The sequence below is a fragment of the Ascaphus truei genome, chromosome 2, assembly GCF_040206685.1.
Source record: "Ascaphus truei isolate aAscTru1 chromosome 2, aAscTru1.hap1, whole genome shotgun sequence".
NCBI classification, from domain to species: Eukaryota; Metazoa; Chordata; class Amphibia; order Anura; family Ascaphidae; genus Ascaphus; species Ascaphus truei.
The window spans coordinates 2,910,340-2,932,075 of record NC_134484.1 but is presented as its reverse complement, the minus strand read 5'-3'; the positions used below and the strand labels follow the sequence as shown (position 1 = coordinate 2,932,075).

The 21,736-nt window shown below is 54.6% G+C and overlaps 1 protein-coding gene across 3 annotated transcripts in view; it reads right to left on the bottom strand.

Moving 5' to 3' along the window:
- LOC142474895 (kinesin-like protein KIFC3) overlaps positions 1-21,736 on the bottom strand; it is a 203,022-nt gene that overhangs the window by 141,599 nt on the left and 39,687 nt on the right. For all 3 annotated transcript variants that reach the window (XM_075581039.1, XM_075581037.1, XM_075581038.1), the window contains one exon: positions 16,851-16,941. In XM_075581039.1, the coding sequence (XP_075437154.1) occupies positions 16,851-16,941 (91 nt within the window). The remainder of the gene's footprint in view (positions 1-16,850; positions 16,942-21,736) is intronic.

Here is a 21,736-nt window from a genome sequence, read left to right as displayed (position 1 = left end):
ACTGATACATTCCTCTATCACAAGAGGAAGCCCCTCACACTGATACATTCCTCTGTCACTAGAGGGAGCCCCTCACACTGATACATTCCTCCGTCACAAGAGGGAACCCCTCACACTGATACATTCCTCTATCACAAGAAGAAGCCCCTCACACTGATACATTCCTCTGTCACAAGAGGGAGCCCCCTCACACTGATACATTCCTCTGTCACAAGGGGAAGCCCCTCACACTGATACATTCCTCTGTCACAAGAGGAAGCCCCTCACACTGATACATTCCTCTGTCACAAGGGGAAGCCCCTCACACTGATACATTCCTCTATCACAAGAAGAAGCCCCTCACACTGATACATTCCTCTGTCACAAGAGGAAGCCCCTCACACTGATACATTCCTCTGTCACAAGGGGAAGCCCCTCACACTGATACATTCCTCTATCACAAGAGGAAGCCCCTCACACTGATACATTCCTCTATCACAAGAGGGAGCCCCTCACACTGATACATTCCTCTATCTCAAGAGGAAGCCCCTCACACTGATACATTCCTCTATCACAAGAGGAAGCCCCTCACACTGATACATTCCTCTGTCACAAGAGGAAACCCCTCACACTGATACATTCCTCTGTCACAAGAGGAAGCCCCTCACACCGATACATTCCTCTGTCACAAGAGGGAGCCCCTCACACTGATACATTCCTCTGTCACAAGAGGGAGCCCCTCACACTGATACATTCCTCTGTCACAAGAGATAGCCCCTCACACTGATACATTCCTCTGTCACAAGAGGGAGCCCCTCACACTGATACATTCCTCTATCACAAGAGGAAGCCCCTCACACTGATACATTCCTCTATCACAAGAGGAAGCCCCTCACACTGATACATTCCTCTGTCACAAGAGGAAGCCCCTCACACTGATACATTCCTCTATCACAAGAGGAAGCCCCTCACACTGATACATTCCTCTGTCACAAGAGGAAGCCCCTCACACTGATACATTCCTCTGTCACAAGAGGAAGCCCCTCACACTGATACATTCCTCTGTCACAAGAGGAAGCCCCTCACACTGATACATTCCTCTGTCACAAGAGGAAGCCCCTCACACTGATACATTCCTCTATCACAAGAGGAAGCCCCTCACACTGATACATTCCTCTGTCACAAGAGGAAGCCCCTCACACTGATACATTCCTCTGTCACAAGAGGAAGCCCCTCACACTGATACATTCCTCTATCACAAGAGGGAGCCCCTCACACTGATACATTCCTCTGTCACAAGAGGAAGCCCCTCACACTGATACATTCCTCTGTCACAAGAGGAAGCCCCTCACACTGATACATTCCTCTATCACAAGAGGGAGCCCCTCACACTGATACATTCCTCTGTCACAAGAGGAAGCCCCTCACACTGATACATTCCTCTGTCACAAGAGGAAGCCCCTCACACTGATACATTCCTCTATCACAAGAGGAAGCCCCTCACAGTGATACATTCCTCTGTCACTAGAGGAAGCCCCTCACACTGATACATTCCTCTGTCACAAGAGGAAGCCCCTCACACTGATACATTCCTCTGTCACAAGAGGGAGCCCCTCACACTGATACATTCCTCTGTCACAAGAGGAAGCCCCTCACACTGATACATTCCTCTATCGCAAGAGGAAGCCCCTCACACTGATACATTTCTCTATCACAAGAGGAAGCCCCTCACACTGATACATTCCTCTGGCACTAGAGGAAGCCCCTCACACTGATACATTCCTCTGTCACAAGAGGAAGCCCCTCACACTGATACATTCCTCTGTCACAAGAGGGAGCCCCTCACACTGATACATTCCTCTGTCACAAGAGGAAGCCCCTCACACTGATACATTCCTCTGTCACAAGAGGAAGCCCCTCACACTGATACATTCCTCTATCACAAGAGGAAGCCACTCACACTGATACATTCCTCTGTCACAAGAGGAAGCCCCTCACACTGATACATTCCTCTGTCACAAGAGGAAGCCCCTCACACTGATACATTCCTCTATCACAAGAGGAAACCCCTCACACTGATACATTCCTCTGTCACAAGAGGAAGCCCCTCACACTGATACATTCCTCTGTCACAAGAGGAAGCCCCTCACACTGATACATTCCTCTGTCACAAGAGGAAGCCCCTCACACTGATACATTCCTCTGTCACTAGAGGAAGCCGCTCACACTGATACATTCCTCTGTCACACAGAGGAAGCCCCTCACACTGATACATTCCTCTATCACAAGAGGAAGCCGCTCACACTGATACATTCCTCTGTCACAAGAGGAAGCCCCTCACACTGATACATTCCTCTATCACAAGAGGGAGCCCCTCACACTGATACATTCCTCTATCACAACAGGAAGCCCCTCACACTGATACATTCCTCTATTACAAGAGGGAGCCCCTCACACTGATACATTCCTCTGTCACAAGAGGAAGCCCCTCACACTGATACATTCCTCTGTCACAAGAGGAAGCCCCTCACACTGATACATTCCTCTATCACAAGAGGAAGCCCCTCACACTGATACATTCCTCTGTCACAAGAGGAAGCCCCTCACACTGATACATTCCTCTGTCACAAGAGGAAGCCCCTCACACTGATACATTCCTCTGTCACAAGAGGAAGCCCCTCACACTGATACATTCCTCTGTCACAAGAAAAAGCCCCTCACACTGATACATTCCTCTGTCACAAGAGGAAGCCCCTCACACTGATACATTCCTCTGTCACAAGAGGGAGCCCCTCACACTGATACATTCCTCTGTCACAAGAGGAAGCCCCTCACACTGATACATTCCTCTGTCACAAGAGGAAGCCCCTCACACTGATACATTCCTCTGTCACAAGAAAAAGCCCCTCACACTGATACATTCCTCTGTCACAAGAGGAAGCCCCTCACACTGATACATTCCTCTGTCACAAGAGGGAGCCCCTCACACTGATACATTCCTCTATCACAAGAGGAAGCCCCTCACACTGATACATTCCTCTGTCACAAGAGGAAGCCCCTCACACTGATACATTCCTCTGTCACAACGGGAAGCCCCTCACACTGATACATTCCTCTGTCACAAGAGGAAGCCCCTCACACTGATACATTCCTCTGTCACAAGAGGAAGCCCCTCACACTGATACATTCCTCTGTCACAAGAGGGAGCCCCTCACACTGATACATTCCTCTGTCACAAGAGGAAGCCCCTCACACTGATACATTCCTCTGTCACAAGAGGAAGCCCCTCACACTGATACATTCCTCTGTCACAAGAGGAAGCCCCTCACACTGATACATTCCTCTGTCACAAGGGGAAGCCCCTCACACTGATACATTCCTCTGTCACAAGAGGGAGCCCCTCACACTGATACATTCCTCTGTCACAAGAGGAAGCCCCTCACACTGATACATTCCTCTGTCACAAGAGGAAACCCCTCACACTGATACATTCCTCTGTCACAAGAGGAAGCCCCTCACACTGATACATTCCTCTGTCACAAGAGGAAGCCCCTCACACTGATACATTCCTCTGTCACAAGAGGAAGCCCCTCACACTGATACATTCCTCTGTCACAAGAGGAAGCCCCTCACACTGATACATTCCTCTGTCACAAGAGGAGCCCCTCACACTGATACATTCCTCTGTCACAAGAGGAAGCCCCTCACACTGATACATTCCTCTGTCACAAGAGGAAGCCCCTCACACTGATACATTCCTCTGTCACAAGAGGAAGCCCCTCACACTGATACATTCCTCTGTCACAAGAGGAAGACCCTCACACTGATACATTCCTCTATCACAAGAGGAAGCCCCTCACACTGATACATTCCTCTGTCACAAGAGGAAGCCCCTCACACTGATACATTCCTCTATCACAAGAGGGAGCCCCTCACACTGATACATTCCTCTGTCACAAGAGGGAGCCCCTCACACTGATACATTCCTCTGTCACAAGAGGAAGCCCCTCACACTGATACATTCCTCTGTCACAAGAGGAAGCCCCTCACACTGATACATTCCTCTGTCACAAGAGGAAGCCCCTCACACTGATACATTCCTCTGTCACAAGAGGGAGCCCCTCACACTGATACATTCCTCTGTCACAAGAGGAAACCCCTCACAGTGATACATTCCTCTGTCACAAGAGGGAGCCCCTCACACCGATACATTCCTCTATCACAAGAGGAAGCCCCTCACACTGATACATTCCTCTGTCACAAGAGGAAGCCCCTCACACTGATACATTCCTCTGTCACAAGAGGAAGCCCCTCACACTGATACATTCCTCTATCACAAGAGGGAGCCCCTCACACTGATACATTCCTCTGTCACAAGAGGAAGCCCCTCACACTGATACATTCCTCTGTCACAAGAGGAAGCTCCTCACACTGATACATTCCTCTGTCACAAGAGGAAGCCCCTCACACTGATACATTCCTGTCACTAGAGGAAGCCCCTCACACCGATACATTCCTCTGTCACAAGACGAAGCCCCTCACACTGATACATTCCTCTGTCACAAGAGGAAGCCCCTCACACTGATACATTCCTCTATCACAAGAGGAAGCTCCTCACACCGATACATTCCTCTATCACAAGAGGAAACCCCTCACAGTGATACATTCCTCTGTCACAAGAGGGAGCCCCTCACACCGATACATTCCTCTATCACAAGAGGAAGCCCCTCACACTGATACATTCCTCTGTCACAAGAGGAAACCCCTCACACTGATACATTCCTCTGTCACAAGAGGAAGCTCCTCACACTGATACATTCCTCTGTCACAAGAGGAAACCCCTCACACTGATACATTCCTCTATCACAAGAGGAAGCCCCTCACACTGATATATTCCTCTATCACAAGAGGAAGCCCCTCACACTGATACATTCCTCTGTCACAAGAGGAAGCTCCTCACACTGATACATTACTCTGTCACAAGAGGGAGCCCCTCACACTGATACATTCCTCTATCACAAGAGTAAGCTCCTCACACTGATACATTCCTCTATCACAAGAGGGAGCCCCTCACACTGATACATTCCTCTATCACAAGAGGAAGCCCCTCACACTGATACATTCCTCTGTCACAAGAGGAAGCCCCTCACACTGATACATTCCTCTGTCACAAGGGGAAGCCCCTCACACTGATACATTCCTCTGTCACAAGAGGAAGCCCCTCACACTGATACATTCCTCTGTCACAAGAGGAAGCTCCTCACACTGATACATTCCTCTATCACAAGAGTAAGCTCCTCACACTGATACATTCCTCTATCACAAGAGGGAGCCCCTCACACTGATACATTCCTCTATCACAAGAGGAAGCCCCTCACACTGATACATTCCTCTGTCACAAGAGGAAGCCCCTCACACTGATACATTCCTCTATCACAAGAGGAAGCCCCTCACACTGGTACATTCCTCTGTCACAAGAGGAAGCTCCTCACATTGATACATTCCTCTGTCACAAGAGGGAAGCCCCTCACACTGATACATTCCTCTGTCACAAGGGGAAGCCCCTCACACTGATACATTCCTCTATTACAAGAGGGAACCCCTCACACTGATACATTCCTCTGTCACTAGAGGGAGCCCCTCACACTGATACCCTCTCCTGTCAGATGGAGCCTGTGTAAGGATCAGGGAGTCACGCCGCCCTCGACGCGCTCCCCACTCACCTCCGCCCGCTACCGAAGCTCCCGCCTTCCCCGCTTCCTCCGCTGGTAGGGACACCTCTCCTTCGGGGACCACCCGGCAAGCGGCTCGCGTGCGCACATCCCGCTCCAGGCTTAATGCCTCTCTCTCCGGTCCCACCTCTGGGCTCCGCCCACCTGGCATCATCAGGACGCAGCTAGCACGCACAGCACGCGTTCGGCGCACGCAGGTCATATATCAGCACCTGGGTACCTCCCCACACCTCTCCTGCATATCCGAACGACCAATAGCTGTCATCCTTACTGGAGTACCTCCATACCTCCTCCTGCCTCATTGGTCGCCTTCTCCTTTATAAGCTCAGCGGTGCCAGTGGCACATTGGCTGAGCATAATCCTATGTTCCTTTGTGTTCATTGCTTCCTAACCTCACAGTCTTGTCTCTCTGTTCGCAGATCTCTGTTCCTGACCCGGCTTTGTATTGGACTCCGCTCATCTGTACTCCTGACCCGAGCTATCTACGACAAATTGCACCTCTCCAACCCCGGCCTCGGCACTGTACAAAGACTATTCTCCTCTCTCCAACCCAGAGCCGGCAAGTATACCGACTATCCGTACCTCTCCAACCCAGACCCCGGCAAGTATACCGACTATCCGTACTTCTCCAACCCAGACCCCGGCAAGAATACCGACTATCCGTACCTCTCCAACCCAGACCCCGGCAAGTATACGGACTATTCGTACCTCTCCAACCCAGAGCCGGCAAGTATACCGACTATCCGTACCTCTCCAACCCAGAGCCGGCAAGGCAAGTATACAGGCTATCCGTACCTCTCCAACCCCGACCCCGGCAAGTATACCGACTATCCGTACCTCTCCAACCCAGACCCAGCAAGGCAAGTATACAGGCTATCCGTACCTCTCCAACCCCGACCGCGGCAAGTATACCGACTATCCGTACCTCTCCAACCCAGACCCCGGCAAGTATACCGACTATCCGTACCTCTCCAACCCAGAGCCGGCAAGTATGTCGACTATCCGTACCTCTCCAACCCAGAGCCGGCAAGTATACCGACTATGCGAACCTCTCCAACCCAGACCTGGGCAAGTATACCGACTATCCGTACCTCTCCAACCCAGACCCCGGCAAGTATACCGACTATCCGTACCTCTCCAACCCAGACCCCGGAAAGTATACCGACTATCCGTACCTCTCCAACCCAGACCCCGGCAAGTATACCGACTATCCGTACCTCTCCAACCCAGACCCCGGCAAGTATACCGACTATCCGTACCTCTCCAACCCAGACCCCGGCAAGGATACTGACTATCCGTACCTCTCCAACCCAGACCCCGGCAAGTATATCGACTATCCGTACCTCTCCAACCCAGACCCCGGCAAGTATATCGACTATCCGTACCTCTCCAACCCAGAGCCGGCAAGTATACCGACTATCCGTACCTCTCCAACCCAGAGCCGGCAAGTATACCGACTATCCGTACCTCTCCAACCCAGACCTAGGCAAGTATACCGACTATCCGTACATATCCAACCCCGGCAAGTATATGGACTATCCGAACCTCTCCAACCCCGACCCCGGCAAGTATACCGACTATCCGTACCTCTCCAACCCAGACCCCGGCAAGAATATTGACTATCCGTACCTCTCCAACCCAGACCCCGGCAAGTATACCGACTATCCGTACCTCTCCAACCCAGACCCCGGCAAGTATACCGACTATCCGTACCTCTCCAACCCAGACCTGGGCAAGTATACCGACTATCCGTACCTCTCCAACCCAGAGCCGGCAAGTATACCGACTATCCGTACCTCTCCAACCCAGACCTGGGCAAGTATACGACTATCCGTACCTCTCCAACCCGACCCAGCAAGTATACCGACTATCCGTACCTCTCCAACCCAGACCCCGGCAAGTATACCGACTATCCGTACCTCTCCAACCCAGAGCCGGCAAGTATATCGACTATCCGTACCTCTCCAACCCAGAGCCGGCAAGTATACAGACTATCCGTACCTCTCCAACCCCGACCCCGGCAAGTATATCGACTATCTGTACCTCTCCAACCCAGAGCCGGCAAGTATATGGACTATCCATACCTCTCCAACCCAGACCCCGGCAAGTATATCAACTATCCGTACCTCTCCAACCCAGAGCCGGCAAGTATACCGACTATCCGTACCTCTCCAACCCAGACCCCGGCAAGTATACCGACTATCCGTACCTCTCCAACCCCGACCCCGGCAAGTATACCGACTATCCACACCTCGCCAACCCAGAGTCGGCAAGTATACCGACTATCCGTACCTCTCCAACCACGACCCGGCAAGTATACCGACTATCCGTACCTCTCCAACCCAGAGCCGGCAAGTATATCGACTATCCGTACCTCTCCAACCCAGAGCCGGCAAGTATACAGACTATCCGTACCTCTCCAACCCCGACCCCGGCAAGTATATCGACTATCTGTACCTCTCCAACCCAGAGCCGGCAAGTATATGGACTATCCATACCTCTCCAACCCAGACCCCCGCAAGTATATCAACTATCCGTACCTCTCCAACCCAGAGCCGGCAAGTATACCGACTATCCGTACCTCTCCAACCCAGACCCCGGCAAGTATACCGACTATCCGTACCTCTCCAACCCCGACCCCGGCAAGTATACCGACTATCCACACCTCGCCAACCCAGAGCCGGCAAGTATACCGACTATCCGTACCTCTCCAACCCTGACCCGGCAAGTACAGTAGAGGCAGCGATTATTCTAACAAAAACCAGTGGCAATTCCCCAAAACACCCAGGCACATTCTGAATACATTTCCTTAAACTAGCCCCAGCATTTCTGCATTGATTAATGGCCTATCAGATTAACAGCGGGGGTCCCTGGCAGTCCCATTTAAACTGAATTGGACTGCCAGGGATCCCTGCTGTGTTAATCCTATGGGTCGTTAGTCAATGCAAAAATGCCTTAAACGTGCCTCAAACTAGCCCAGCACATAACCAGCGCACACCCAGCGCACACCCAGCGCACACCCAGCACACACCCAGAAAATACCCAGCACACACCCAGCACACACCCAGCACATACCCAGCACATACCCAGAACATACCCAGCACATACCCAGCACACACCCAGCACATATCCAGCACATACCCAGAACACACCCAGCACACACCCAGCACACACCCAGCACATACCCAGCACATACCCAGCACACACCCAGCACATACCCAGAACATACCCAGCACACACCCAGCACACACCCAGCACACACCCAGCACACACCCAGCACATACCCAGCACATACCCAGCACACACCCAGCACATACCCAGCACACACCCAGCACACACCCAGCACATACCCAGCACACACCCAGCACATACCCAGCACATACCCAGCACACACCCAGCACATACCCAGAATGTAACCAGGCTAGTTTAAGGCAAATGTTAGAATAAGCGTTGTCTCTACTGTATACCGACTATCCGTACCTCTCCAACCCAAACCCCGGCAAGTATACCGACTATCCGTACCTCTCCAACCCAGACCCCGGCAAGTATACCGACTATCCGTACCTCTCCAACCCAGACCTGGGCAAGTATACCGACTATCTGTACCTCTCCAACCCGACCCGGCAAGTATACCGACTATCCGTACCTCTCCAACCCAGACCCCGGCAAGTATACCGACTATCTGTACCTCTCCAACCCTGACCCCGGCAAGTATACCGACTATCCGTACCTCTCCAACCCGACCCGGCAAGTATACCGACTATCCGTACCTCTCCAACCCGACCCGGCAAGTATACCGACTATCCGTACCTCTCCAACCCAGATCTCGGCAAGTATATCGACTATCCGTACCTCTCCAACCCAGATCTCGGCAAGTATACCGACTATCCGAACTTCTCCAACCCAGACCCCGGCAAGTATACCGACTATCCGTACCTCTCCAACCCCGACCCCGGCAAGTATACCGACTATCCGTACCTCTCCAACCCGACCCGGCAAGTATACCGACTATCCGTACCTCTCCAACCCAGACCAGGGCAAGTATACCGACTATCCGTACCTCTCCAACCCGACCCGGCAAGTATACCGACTATCCGTACCTCTCCAACCCAGAGCCGGCAAGCATACCGACTATCCGTACCTCTCCAACCCGACCCGGCAAGTATACCGACTATCCGTACCTCTCCAACCCAGACCAGGGCAAGTATACCGACTATCCGTACCTCTCCAACCCGACCCGGCAAGTATACCGACTATCCGTACCTCTCCAACCCAGAGCCGGCAAGCATACCGACTATCCGTACCTCTCCAACCCGACCCGGCAAGTATACCGACTATCCGTACCTCTCCAACCCAGAGCCGGCAAGTATACCGACTATCCGTACCTCTCCAACCCAGAGCCGGCAAGTATATCGACTATCCGTACCTCTCCAACCCATACCCGGCAAGTATACCGACTATCCGTACCTCTCCAACCCAGATCCCGGCAAGTATATAGACTATCCGTACCTCTCCAACCCCGACCCCGGCAAGTATACCGACTATCTGTACCTCTCCAACCCCGACAAGTATACCGACTATCCGTACCTCTCCAACCCAGACCCCGGCAAGTATATCGACTATCCGTACCTCTCCAACCCAGAGCCGGCAAGTATACCGACTATCTGTACCTCTCCAACACAGAGCCGGCAAGTATACCGACTATCCGTACCTCTCCAACCCAAAGCCGGCAAGTATACCGACTATGCCAACCTCTCCAACCCAGACCCCGGCAAGTATATCGACTATCCGTACCTCTCCAACCCATACCCAGCAAGTATACCGACTATCCGTACCTCTCCAACCCAGACCCCGGCAAGTATATAGACTATCCGTACCTCTCCAACCCCGACCCCGGCAAGTATACCGACTATCTGTACCTCTCCAACCCCGACCCCGGCAAGTATACCGACTATCCGTACCTCTCCAACCCAGATCTCGGCAAGTATATCGACTATCCGTAACTCTCCAACCCAGATCTCGGCAAGTATACCGACTATCCAAACTTCTCCAACCCAGACCCCGGCAAGTATACCGATTATCCGTACCTCTCCAACCCCGACCCCGGCAAGTATACCGACTATCCGTACCTCTCCAACCCGACCCGGCAAGTATACCGACTATCCGTACCTCTCCAACCCAGACCTGGGCAAGTATACCGACTATCCGTACCTCTCCAACCCGACCCGGCAAGTATACCGACTATCCGTACCTCTCCAACCCAGAGCCGGCAAGCATACCGACTATCCGTACCTCTCCAACCCGACCCGGCAAGTATACCAACTATCCGTACCTCTCCAACCCAGAGCCGGCAAGCATACCGACTATCCGTACCTCTCCAACCCGACCCGGCAAGTATACCGACTATCCGTACCTCTCCAACCCAGAGCCGGCAAGTATACTGACTATCCGTACCTCTCCAACCCAGAGCCGGCAAGTATATCGACTATCCGTACCTCTCCAACCCATACCCGGCAAGTATACCGACTATCCGTACCTCTCCAACCCAGACCCCGGCAAGTATATAGACTATCCGTACCTCTCCAACCCCGACCCCGGCAAGTATACCGACTATCTGTACCTCTCCAACCCCGACCCCGGCAAGTATACCGACTATCCGTACCTCTCCAACCCAGACCCCGGCAAGTATACCGACTATCCGTACCTCTCCAACCCAGACCCCGGCAAGTATACCGACTATCCGTACCTCTCCAACCCAGACCCCGGCAAGTATATAGACTATCCGTACCTCTCCAACCCAGAGCCGGCAAGTATACCGACTATCCGTACCTCTCCAACCCGACCCGGCAAGTATACCGACTATCCGTACCTCTCCAACCCAGACCTGGGCAAGTATATAGACTATCCGTACCTCTCCAACCCAGACCCCGGCAAGTATACCGACTATCCGTACCTCTCCAACCCCGACCCCGGCAAGTATACCGACTATCCGTACCTCTCCAACCCAGAGCCGGCAAGTATACCGACTATCCGTACCTCTCCAACCCCGACCCCGGCAAGTATACCGACTATCCGTACCTCTCCAACCAAGACCCCGGCAAGTATACCGACTATCCGTACCTCTCCAACCCAGACCCCAGCAAGTATACCGACTATCCGTACCTCTCCAACCCCGACCCCGGCAAGTATACCGACTATCCGTACCTCTCCAACCCGACCCGGCAAGTATACCGACTATCCGTACCTCTCCAACCCAGACCCGGCAAGTATACCGACTATCCGTACCTCTCCAACCCAGACCCGGCAAGTATACCGACTATCCGTACCTCTCCAACCCAGACCCCGGCAAGTATACCGACTATCTGTACCTCTCCAACCCGACCCGGCAAGTATACCGACTATCCACACCTCGCCAACCCAGAGCCGGCAAGTATACCGACTATCCGTACCTCTCCAACCCAGACCTGGGCAAGTATACCGACTATCCGTACCTCTCAAACCCAGACCCCTGCAAGTATACCGACTATCCGTACCTCTCCAACCCAGAGCCGGCAAGTATACCGACTATCCGTACCTCTCCAACCCAGACCTGGGCAACTATACCGACTATCCGTACCTCTCCAACCCAGACCTCGGCAAGTATACCGACTATCCGTACCTCTCCAACCCAGAGCCGGCAAGTATACCGACTATCCGTACCTCTTCAACCCAGACCTCGGCAAGTATACCGACTATCCGTACCTCTCCAACCCAGACCCCGGCAAGTATACCGAATATCCGTACCTCTCCAACACAGACCCCGGCAAGTATACCGACTATCCGTACCTCTCCAACCCAGAGCCAGCAAGTATACCAACTATCTGTACCTCTCCAACCCCGACCCCGGCAAGTATACCGACTATGCGTACCTCTCCAACCCCGACCCCGGCAAGTATACCGACTATCCGTACCTCTCCAACCCAGAGCCGGCAAGTATACCGACTATCCGTACCTCTCCAACCCAGAGCCGGCAAGTATACCGACTATCCGTACCTCTCCAACCTGACCCGGCAAGTATACCGACTATCCGTACCTCTTCAACCCAGACCTCGGCAAGTATACCGACTATCCGTACCTCTCCAACCCAGACCCGGCAAGTATACCGACTATCCGTACTTCTCCAACCCCGACCCCGGCAAGTATACCGACTATCCTTACCTCTCCAACCCGACCCGGCAAGTATACCGACTATCCGTACCTCTCCAACCCAGACCCGGCAAGTATACCGACTATCCGTACCTCTCCAACCCCGACCCCGGCAAGTATACCGACTATCCGTACCTCTCCAACCCGACCCGGCAAGTATACCGACTATCCGTACCTCTCCAACCCAGACCCGGCAAGTATACCGACTATCCGTACCTCTCCAACCCAGACCCGGCAAGTATACTGACTATCCGTACCTCTCCAACCCAGACCCCGGCAAGTATACCGACTATCTGTACCTCTCCAACCCGACCCGGCAAGTATACCGACTATCCACACCTCGCCAACCCAGAGCCGGCAAGTATACCGACTATCCGTACCTCTCCAACCCAGACCTGGGCAAGTATACCGACTATCCGTACCTCTCAAACCCAGACCCCTGCAAGTATACCGACTATCCGTACCTCTCCAACCCAGAGCCGGCAAGTATACCGACTATCCGTACCTCTCCAACCCAGACCTGGGCAACTATACCGACTATCCGTACCTCTCCAACCCAGACCTCGGCAAGTATACCGACTATCCGTACCTCTCCAACCCAGAGCCGGCAAGTATACCGACTATCCGTACCTCTTCAACCCAGACCTCGGCAAGTATACCGACTATCCGTACCTCTCCAACCCAGACCCCGGCAAGTATACCGAATATCCGTACCTCTCCAACACAGACCCCGGCAAGTATACCGACTATCCGTACCTCTCCAACCCAGAGCCAGCAAGTATACCAACTATCTGTACCTCTCCAACCCCGACCCCGGCAAGTATACCGACTATGCGTACCTCTCCAACCCCGACCCCGGCAAGTATACCGACTATCCGTACCTCTCCAACCTGACCCGGCAAGTATACCGACTATCCGTACCTCTTCAACCCAGACCTCGGCAAGTATACCGACTATCCGTACCTCTCCAACCCAGACCCGGCAAGTATACCGACTATCCGTACTTCTCCAACCCCGACCCCGGCAAGTATACCGACTATCCTTACCTCTCCAACCCAGATCTCGGCAAGTATACCGACTATCCGTACCTCTGAAACCCAGACCCAGCAAGTATACCGACTATCCGTACCTCTCCAACCCGACCCGGCAAGTATACTGACTATCCGTACCTCTCCAACCCCGACCCCGGCAAGTATACTGACTATCTGTACCTCTCCAACCCCGACCCTGGCAAGTATACCGACTATCCGTACCTCTCCAACCCAGACCTGGGCAAGTATACCGACTATCCGTACCTCTCCAACCCGACCCGGCAAGTATACCGACTATCCGTACCTCTCCAACCCAGAACCGGCAAGTATACCGACTATCCGTACATCTACAACCCAGAGCCGGCAAGTATACCGACTATTCGTACCTCTCCAACCTGACCCGGCAAGTATACCGACTATCCGTACCTCTCCAACCCAGAACCGGCAAGTATACCGACTATCCGTACCTCTCCAACCCGACCCGGCAAGTATACCGACTATCCGTACCTCTCCAACCCAGACCTGGGCAAGTATACTGACTATCCGTACCTCTCCAACCCAGAACCGGCAAGTATACCGACTATCCGTACCTCTTCAACCCAGAGCCGGCAAGTATACCGACTATCCGTACCTCTTCAACCCAGACCTCGGCAAGTATACCGACTATCCGTACCTCTCCAACCCAGACCTGGGCAAGTATACCGACTATCCGTACCTCTCCAACCCAGAACCGGCAAGTATACCGACTATCCGTACCTCTTCAACCCAGACCCTGGCAAGTATACCGACTATCCGTACCTCTCCAACCCCGACCCCGGCAAGTATACCGACTATCTGTACCTCTCCAACCCCGACCCTGGCAAGTATACCGACTATCCGTACCTCTCCAACCCCGACCCCGGCAAGTATACCGACTATCTGTACCTCTCCAACCCCGACCCCGGCAAGTATACCGACAATCCGTACCTCTCCAACCCGACCCGGCAAGTATACCGACTATCCGTACCTCTCCAACCCAGACCCGGCAAGTATACCGACTATCCGTACTTCTCCAACCCCGACCCCGGCAAGTATACCGACTATCCGTACTTCTCCAACCCCGACCCCGGCAAGTATACCGACTATCCTTACCTCTCCAACCCAGATCTCGGCAAGTATACCGACTATCCGTACCTCTCCAACCCCGACCCCGGCAAGTATACCGACTATCCGTACTTCTCCAACCCCGACCCCGGCAAGTATACCGACTATCCTTACCTCTCCAACCCAGATCTCGGCAAGTATACCGACTATCCGTACCTCTCCAACCCCGACCCCGGCAAGTATACCGACTATCCGTACCTCTGAAACCCAGACCCGGCAAGTATACCGACTATCCGTACCTCTCCAACCCCGACCCCGGCAAGTATACTGACTATCTGTACCTCTCCAACCCGACCCGGCTACCTCGACCAACCTACACTCCAGTTCGCGCCCACGCGGCTGTGGGTGGTGTTTCTATCCGTCCCCACCTCGGCCTCGCGGTCACGCCTTGTTTGTGGTGAGCACATCGTGACAGCCTGTAACCTTAACCCCTCTCCAAAAGGCCTGTATTGGTCTGAGGAATCCAGCAGGGAGCTGTCACCAGATACCCTCTTCTGTCACTAGAGGGAGCCCCTAACACACTGATACCCTCTTCTGTCACTAGAGGGAGCCCCTAACACACTGATACCCTCTTCTGTCACTAGAGGGAGCCCCTAACACACTGATACCCTCTTCTGTCACTAGAGGGAGCCCCTAACACACTGATACCCTCTTCTGTCACCAGAGGGAGCCACTAACACACTGATACCCTATTCTGTCACCAGAGGGAGCCCCTATCACACTGATACCCTATTCTGTCACCAGAGGGAGCCCCTATCACACTGATACCCTATTCTGTCACCAGAGGGAGCCCCTAACACACTGATACCCTATTCTGTCACCAGAGGGAGCCCCTATCACACTGATACCCTCTTCTGTCACCAGAGGGAGCCCCTAACACACTGATACCCTATTCTGTCACCAGAGGGAGCCCCTAACACACTGATACCCTATTATGTCACTAGAGGGAGCCCCTAACACACTGATACCCTCTTCTGTCACTAGAGGGAGCCCCTAACACACATACCCTCTTCTGTCACCAGAGGGAGCCCCTAACACACTGATACCCTCTTCTGTCACCAGAGGGAGCCCCTAACACACTGATACCCTTTTCTGTCAGCAGAGGGAGCCCCTCACGCACTGATACCCTCTTCTGTCACTAGAGGGAGCCCCTCAAGCACTGATACTCTCTTCTGTCACCAGAGGGAGCCCTTCACGCACTGATACCCTCTTCTGTCATTAGAGAGAGCCCCTAACACACTGATACCCTCTTCTGTCACCAGAAGGATCCCCTAACACACTGATACCCTCTTCTGTCACCAGAGGGAGCCCCTAACACACTGATACCCTCTTCTGTCACCAGAGGGAGACCCTCACGTACTGATACCCTATTCTGTCACCAGAGGGAGCCCCTCAAGCACTGATACCCTCTTCTGTCACTAGAGGGAGACCCCTACGCACTGATAACCTCTTCTGTCACCAGAGGGAGCCCCTAACACACTGAAACCCTCTTCTGTCACCAGAGGGAGCCCCTAACACACTGATACCCTCTTGTGTCACCAGAGGGAGCCCCTAACACACTGATACCCTAGTCTGTCGCCAGAGGAAGCCCCTCACACACTGATACCCTCTTCTGTCACTAGAGGGAGCCCCTCACGCACTGATACCCTCTTCTGTCACCAGAGGGAGCCCCTCACGCACTGATTGCCTATGCATCTTGTAGGACGTGTTTTCTGCTCTCTGATTCGCTAGCTTGCTAATTCTCATACAACCTCACATCTTTAGTCTGGAAGTCACGTACTTTCTAGCTCATCCAGTCCTGGCCACAGCTCTTCACGTGAGGGTTTCTCCGGCCTCTTGCGCTCTGTCTTGATGTAAACAAAGGTCCGATCCTACATGGGAAATAAGAGATGCTCCATTCAACAAAGCCCATCTGTTACTAGGAGGTATCTCCAGCAGGATTGTTTGGGTGCTCAGGGGAAGTCCTGGCTATCTGTAATGGGGCTGGAATCCAACTGGAGAGAGGGACATTATTGAACATGGCGGCACCGAGAGGGAACACTGAACATGGCGGCACACACAGAGGGAACGCGGAACATGGCGGCACACAGAGGTTACGCTGAACATGGCGGCACACAGAGGGAACGCTGAACATGGCGGCACACAGAGGGAACGCTGAACATGGCGGCACACAGAGGGAACGCTGAACATGGCGGCACACACAGAGGGAACGCTGAGCATGGCGGCACACACAGAGGGAACGCTGAACATGGCGGCACACAGAGGGAACGCTGAACATGGCGGCACACAGAGGGAACGCTGAACATGGCGGCACACAGAGGGAACGCTGAACACGGCGGCACACACAGAGGGAGCGCTGAACATGGCGGCACACACAGAGGGAACGCTGAACATGGCGGCACACAGAGGGAACACTGAACATGGCGGCACACAGAGGGAACGCTGAACATGGCGGCACACAGAGGGAACACTGAACACGGCGGCACACAGAGGGAACGCTGAACATGGCGGCACACAGAGGGAACGCTGAACATGGCGGCACACAGAGGGAACGCTGAACATGGCGGCACACACAGAGGGAGCGCTGAACATGGCGGCACACACAGAGGGAACACTGAACATGGCGGCACACAGAGGGAACGCTGAACATGGCGGCACACAGAGGGAACGCTGAACATGGCGGCACACAGAGGGAACACTGAACACGGCGGCACACAGAGGGAATGCTGAACATGGCGGCACACAGAGGGAACGCTGAACATGGCGGCACACAGAGGGACCGCTGAACATGGCGGCACACAGAGGGAACGCTGAACATGGCGGCACACACAGAGGGAACACTGAACATGGCGGCACACAGAGGGAACGCTGAACATGGCGGCACACAGAGGGAACACTGAACACGGCGGCACACAGAGGGAACGCTGAACATGGCGGCACACAGAGGGAACGCTGAACATGGCGGCACACAGAGGGAACACTGAACATGGCGGCACACACAGAGGGAACACTGAACACGGCGGCACACACAGAGGGAACGCTTATCATGGCGGCACACAGAGGGAACACTGAACATGGCGGCACACAGAGGGAACGCGGAACATGGCGGCACACAGAGGGAACGCGGAACATGGCGGCACACAGAGGGAACGCGGAACATGGCGGCACACACAGAGGGAACACTGAACATGGCGGCACACAGAGGGAACGCTGAACATGGCGGCACACAGAGGGAACGCTGAACATAGCGGCACACACAGAGGGAACAGTGAACATGGCGGCACACAGAGGGAACGCTGAACACGGCGGCACACAGAGGGAACACAGAACATGGCGGCACACAGAGGGAACGCTGAACATGGCGGCACACACAGAGGGAACGCTGAACATGGCGGCACACAGAGGGAACGCTGAACATGGCGGCACACAGAGGGAACACAGAACATGGCGGCACACAGAGGGAACACAGAACATGGCGGCACACAGAGGGAACGCTGAACATGGCGGCACACAGAGGGAACACAGAACATGGCGGCACACACAGAGGGAACGCGGAACATGGCGGCACACAGAGGGAACGCTGAACATGGCGGCACACAGAGGGAACACAGAACATGGCGGCACACAGAGGGAACACTGAACATGGCGGCACACAGAGGGAACGCTGAACATGGCGGCACACACAGAGGGAACGCTGAACATGGCGGCACACAGAGGGAACACAGAACATGGCGGAACACACAGAGGGAACGCGGAACATGGCGGCACACACAGAGGGAACGCGGAACATGGCGGCACACAGAGGGAACGCGGAACATGGCGGCACACAGAGGGAACGCTGAACATGGCGTCACACACAGAGGGAACGCTGAACATGGCGGCACACAGAGGGAACACTGAACATGGCGGCACACAGAGGGAACACTGAACATGGCGGCACACACAGAGGGAACACTGAACATGGCGGCACACACAGAGGGAACGCTGAACATGGCGGCACACAGAGAGGGAACGCTGAACATGGCGGCACACACAGAGGGAACACTGAACATGGTGGCACACAGAGGGAACGCTGAACATGGCGGCACACACAGAGGGAACACTGAACATGGCGGCACACACAGAGGGAACACTGAACATGGCGGCACACAGAGGGAACGCTGAACATGGCGGCACACAGAGAGGGAACGCTGAACATGGCGGCACACACAGAGGGAACACTGAACATGGCGGCACACAGAGGGAATGCTGAACATGGCGGCACACACAGAGGGAACGCTGAACATGGCGGCACACAGAGGGAACGCTGAACATGGCGGCACACAGAGAGAACGCTGAACATGGCGGCACACACAGAGGGAACGCTGAACATGGCGGCACACAGAGGGAACGCTGAACATGGCGGCACACAGAGGGAACACTGAACATGGCGGCACACACAGAGGGAACGCTGAACATGGCAGCACACACAGAGGGAACGCTGAACATGGCGGCACACAGAGGGAACACTGAACATGGCGGCACACAGAGGGAACACTGAACATGGCGGCACACACAGAGGGAACACTGAACATGGCGGCACACAGAGGGAACACTGAACATGGCGGCACACAGAGGGAACACTGAACATGGCGGCACACACAGAGGGAACACTGAACATGGCGGCACACAGAGGGAACGCTGAACATGGCGGCACACAGAGAGGGAACGCTGAACATGGCGGCACACAGAGGGAACGCTGAACATGGCGGCACACAGAGGGAACGCTGAACATGGCGGCACACAGAGGGAACACAGAACATGGCGGCACACAGAGGGAACACAGAACATGGCGGCACACAGAGGGAACGCTGAACATGGCGGCACACAGAGGGAACACAGAACATGGCGGCACACACAGAGGGAACGCTGAACATGGCGGCACACACAGAGGGAACGCTGAACATGGCGGCACACAGAGGGAACACTGAACATGGCGGCACACAGAGGGAACACTGAACATGGCGGCACACACAGAGGGAACACTGAACATGGCGGCACACAGAGGGAACGCTGAACATGGCGGCACACAGAGAGGGAACGCTGAACATGGCGGCACACAGAGGGAACGCTGAACATGGCGGCACACAGAGGGAACGCTGAACATGGCGGCACACAGAGGGAACACAGAACATGGCGGCACACAGACGGAACACAGAACATGGCGGCACACAGAGGGAACGCTGAACATGGCGGCACACAGAGGGAACACAGAACATGGCGGCACACACAGAGGGAACGCGGAACATGGCGGCACACAGAGGGAACGCTGAACATGGCGGCACACAGAGGGAACACAGAACATGGCGGCACACAGAGGGAACACTGAACATGGCGGCACACAGAGGGAACGCTGAACATGGCGGCACACAGAGGGAACACAGAACATGGCGGCACACACAGAGGGAACGCGGAACATGGCGGCACACACAGAGGGAACGCGGAACATGGCGGCACACAGAGGGAACGCGGAACATGGCGGCACACAGAGGGAACGCTGAACATGGCGTCACACACAGAGGGAACGCTGAACATGGCGGCACACAGAGGGAACACTGAACACGGCGGCACACAGAGGGAACACTGAACATGGCGGCACACAGAGGGAACGCTGAACATGGCGGCACACACAGAGGGAACACTGAACATGGCGGCACACACAGAGGGAACGCTGAACATGGCGGCACACAGAGAGGGAACGCTGAACATGGCGGCACACAGAGAGGGAACACTGAACATGGTGGCACACAGAGGGAACGCTGAACATGGCGGCACACACAGAGGGAACACTGAACATGGCGGCACACAGAGGGAACGCTGAACATGGCGGCACACAGAGAGGGAACGCTGAACATGGCGGCACACACAGAGGGAACACTGAACATGGCGGCACACAGAGGGAACGCTGAACATGGCGGCACACACAGAGGGAACACTGAACATGGCGGCACACACAGAGGGAACGCTGAACATGGCGGCACACAGAGGGAACGCTGAACATGGCGGCACACAGAGAGAACGCTGAACATGGCGGCACACACAGAGGGAACGCTGAACATGGCGGCACACAGAGGGAACGCTGAACATGGCGGCACACACAGAGGGAACACTGAACATGGCGGCACACAGAGGGAACGCTGAACATGGCGGCACACAGAGAGGGAACGCTGAACATGGCGGCACACAGAGGGAACGCTGAACATGGCGGCACACACAGAGGGAACGCTGAACATGGCGGCACACACAGAGGGAACGCTGAACATGGCGGCACACACAGAGGGAACACTGAACATGGCGGCACACACAGAGGGAACGCTGAATATGGCGGCACACAGAGGGAACGCTGAACATGGCGGCACACACAGAGGGAACGCTGAACATGACAGCACACAGAGGGAACGCTGAACATGGCGGCACGCAGAGGGAACGCGGAACATGGCGGCACACAGAGGGAACGCTGAACATGGCGGCACACACAGAGGGAACGCTGAACATGGCGGCACACAGAGGGAACGCTGAACATGGCGGCACACACAGAGGGAACACTGAACATGGCGGCACACAGAGGGAACGCTGAACATGGCGGCACACACAGAGGGAACACTGAACATGGCGGCACACAGAGGG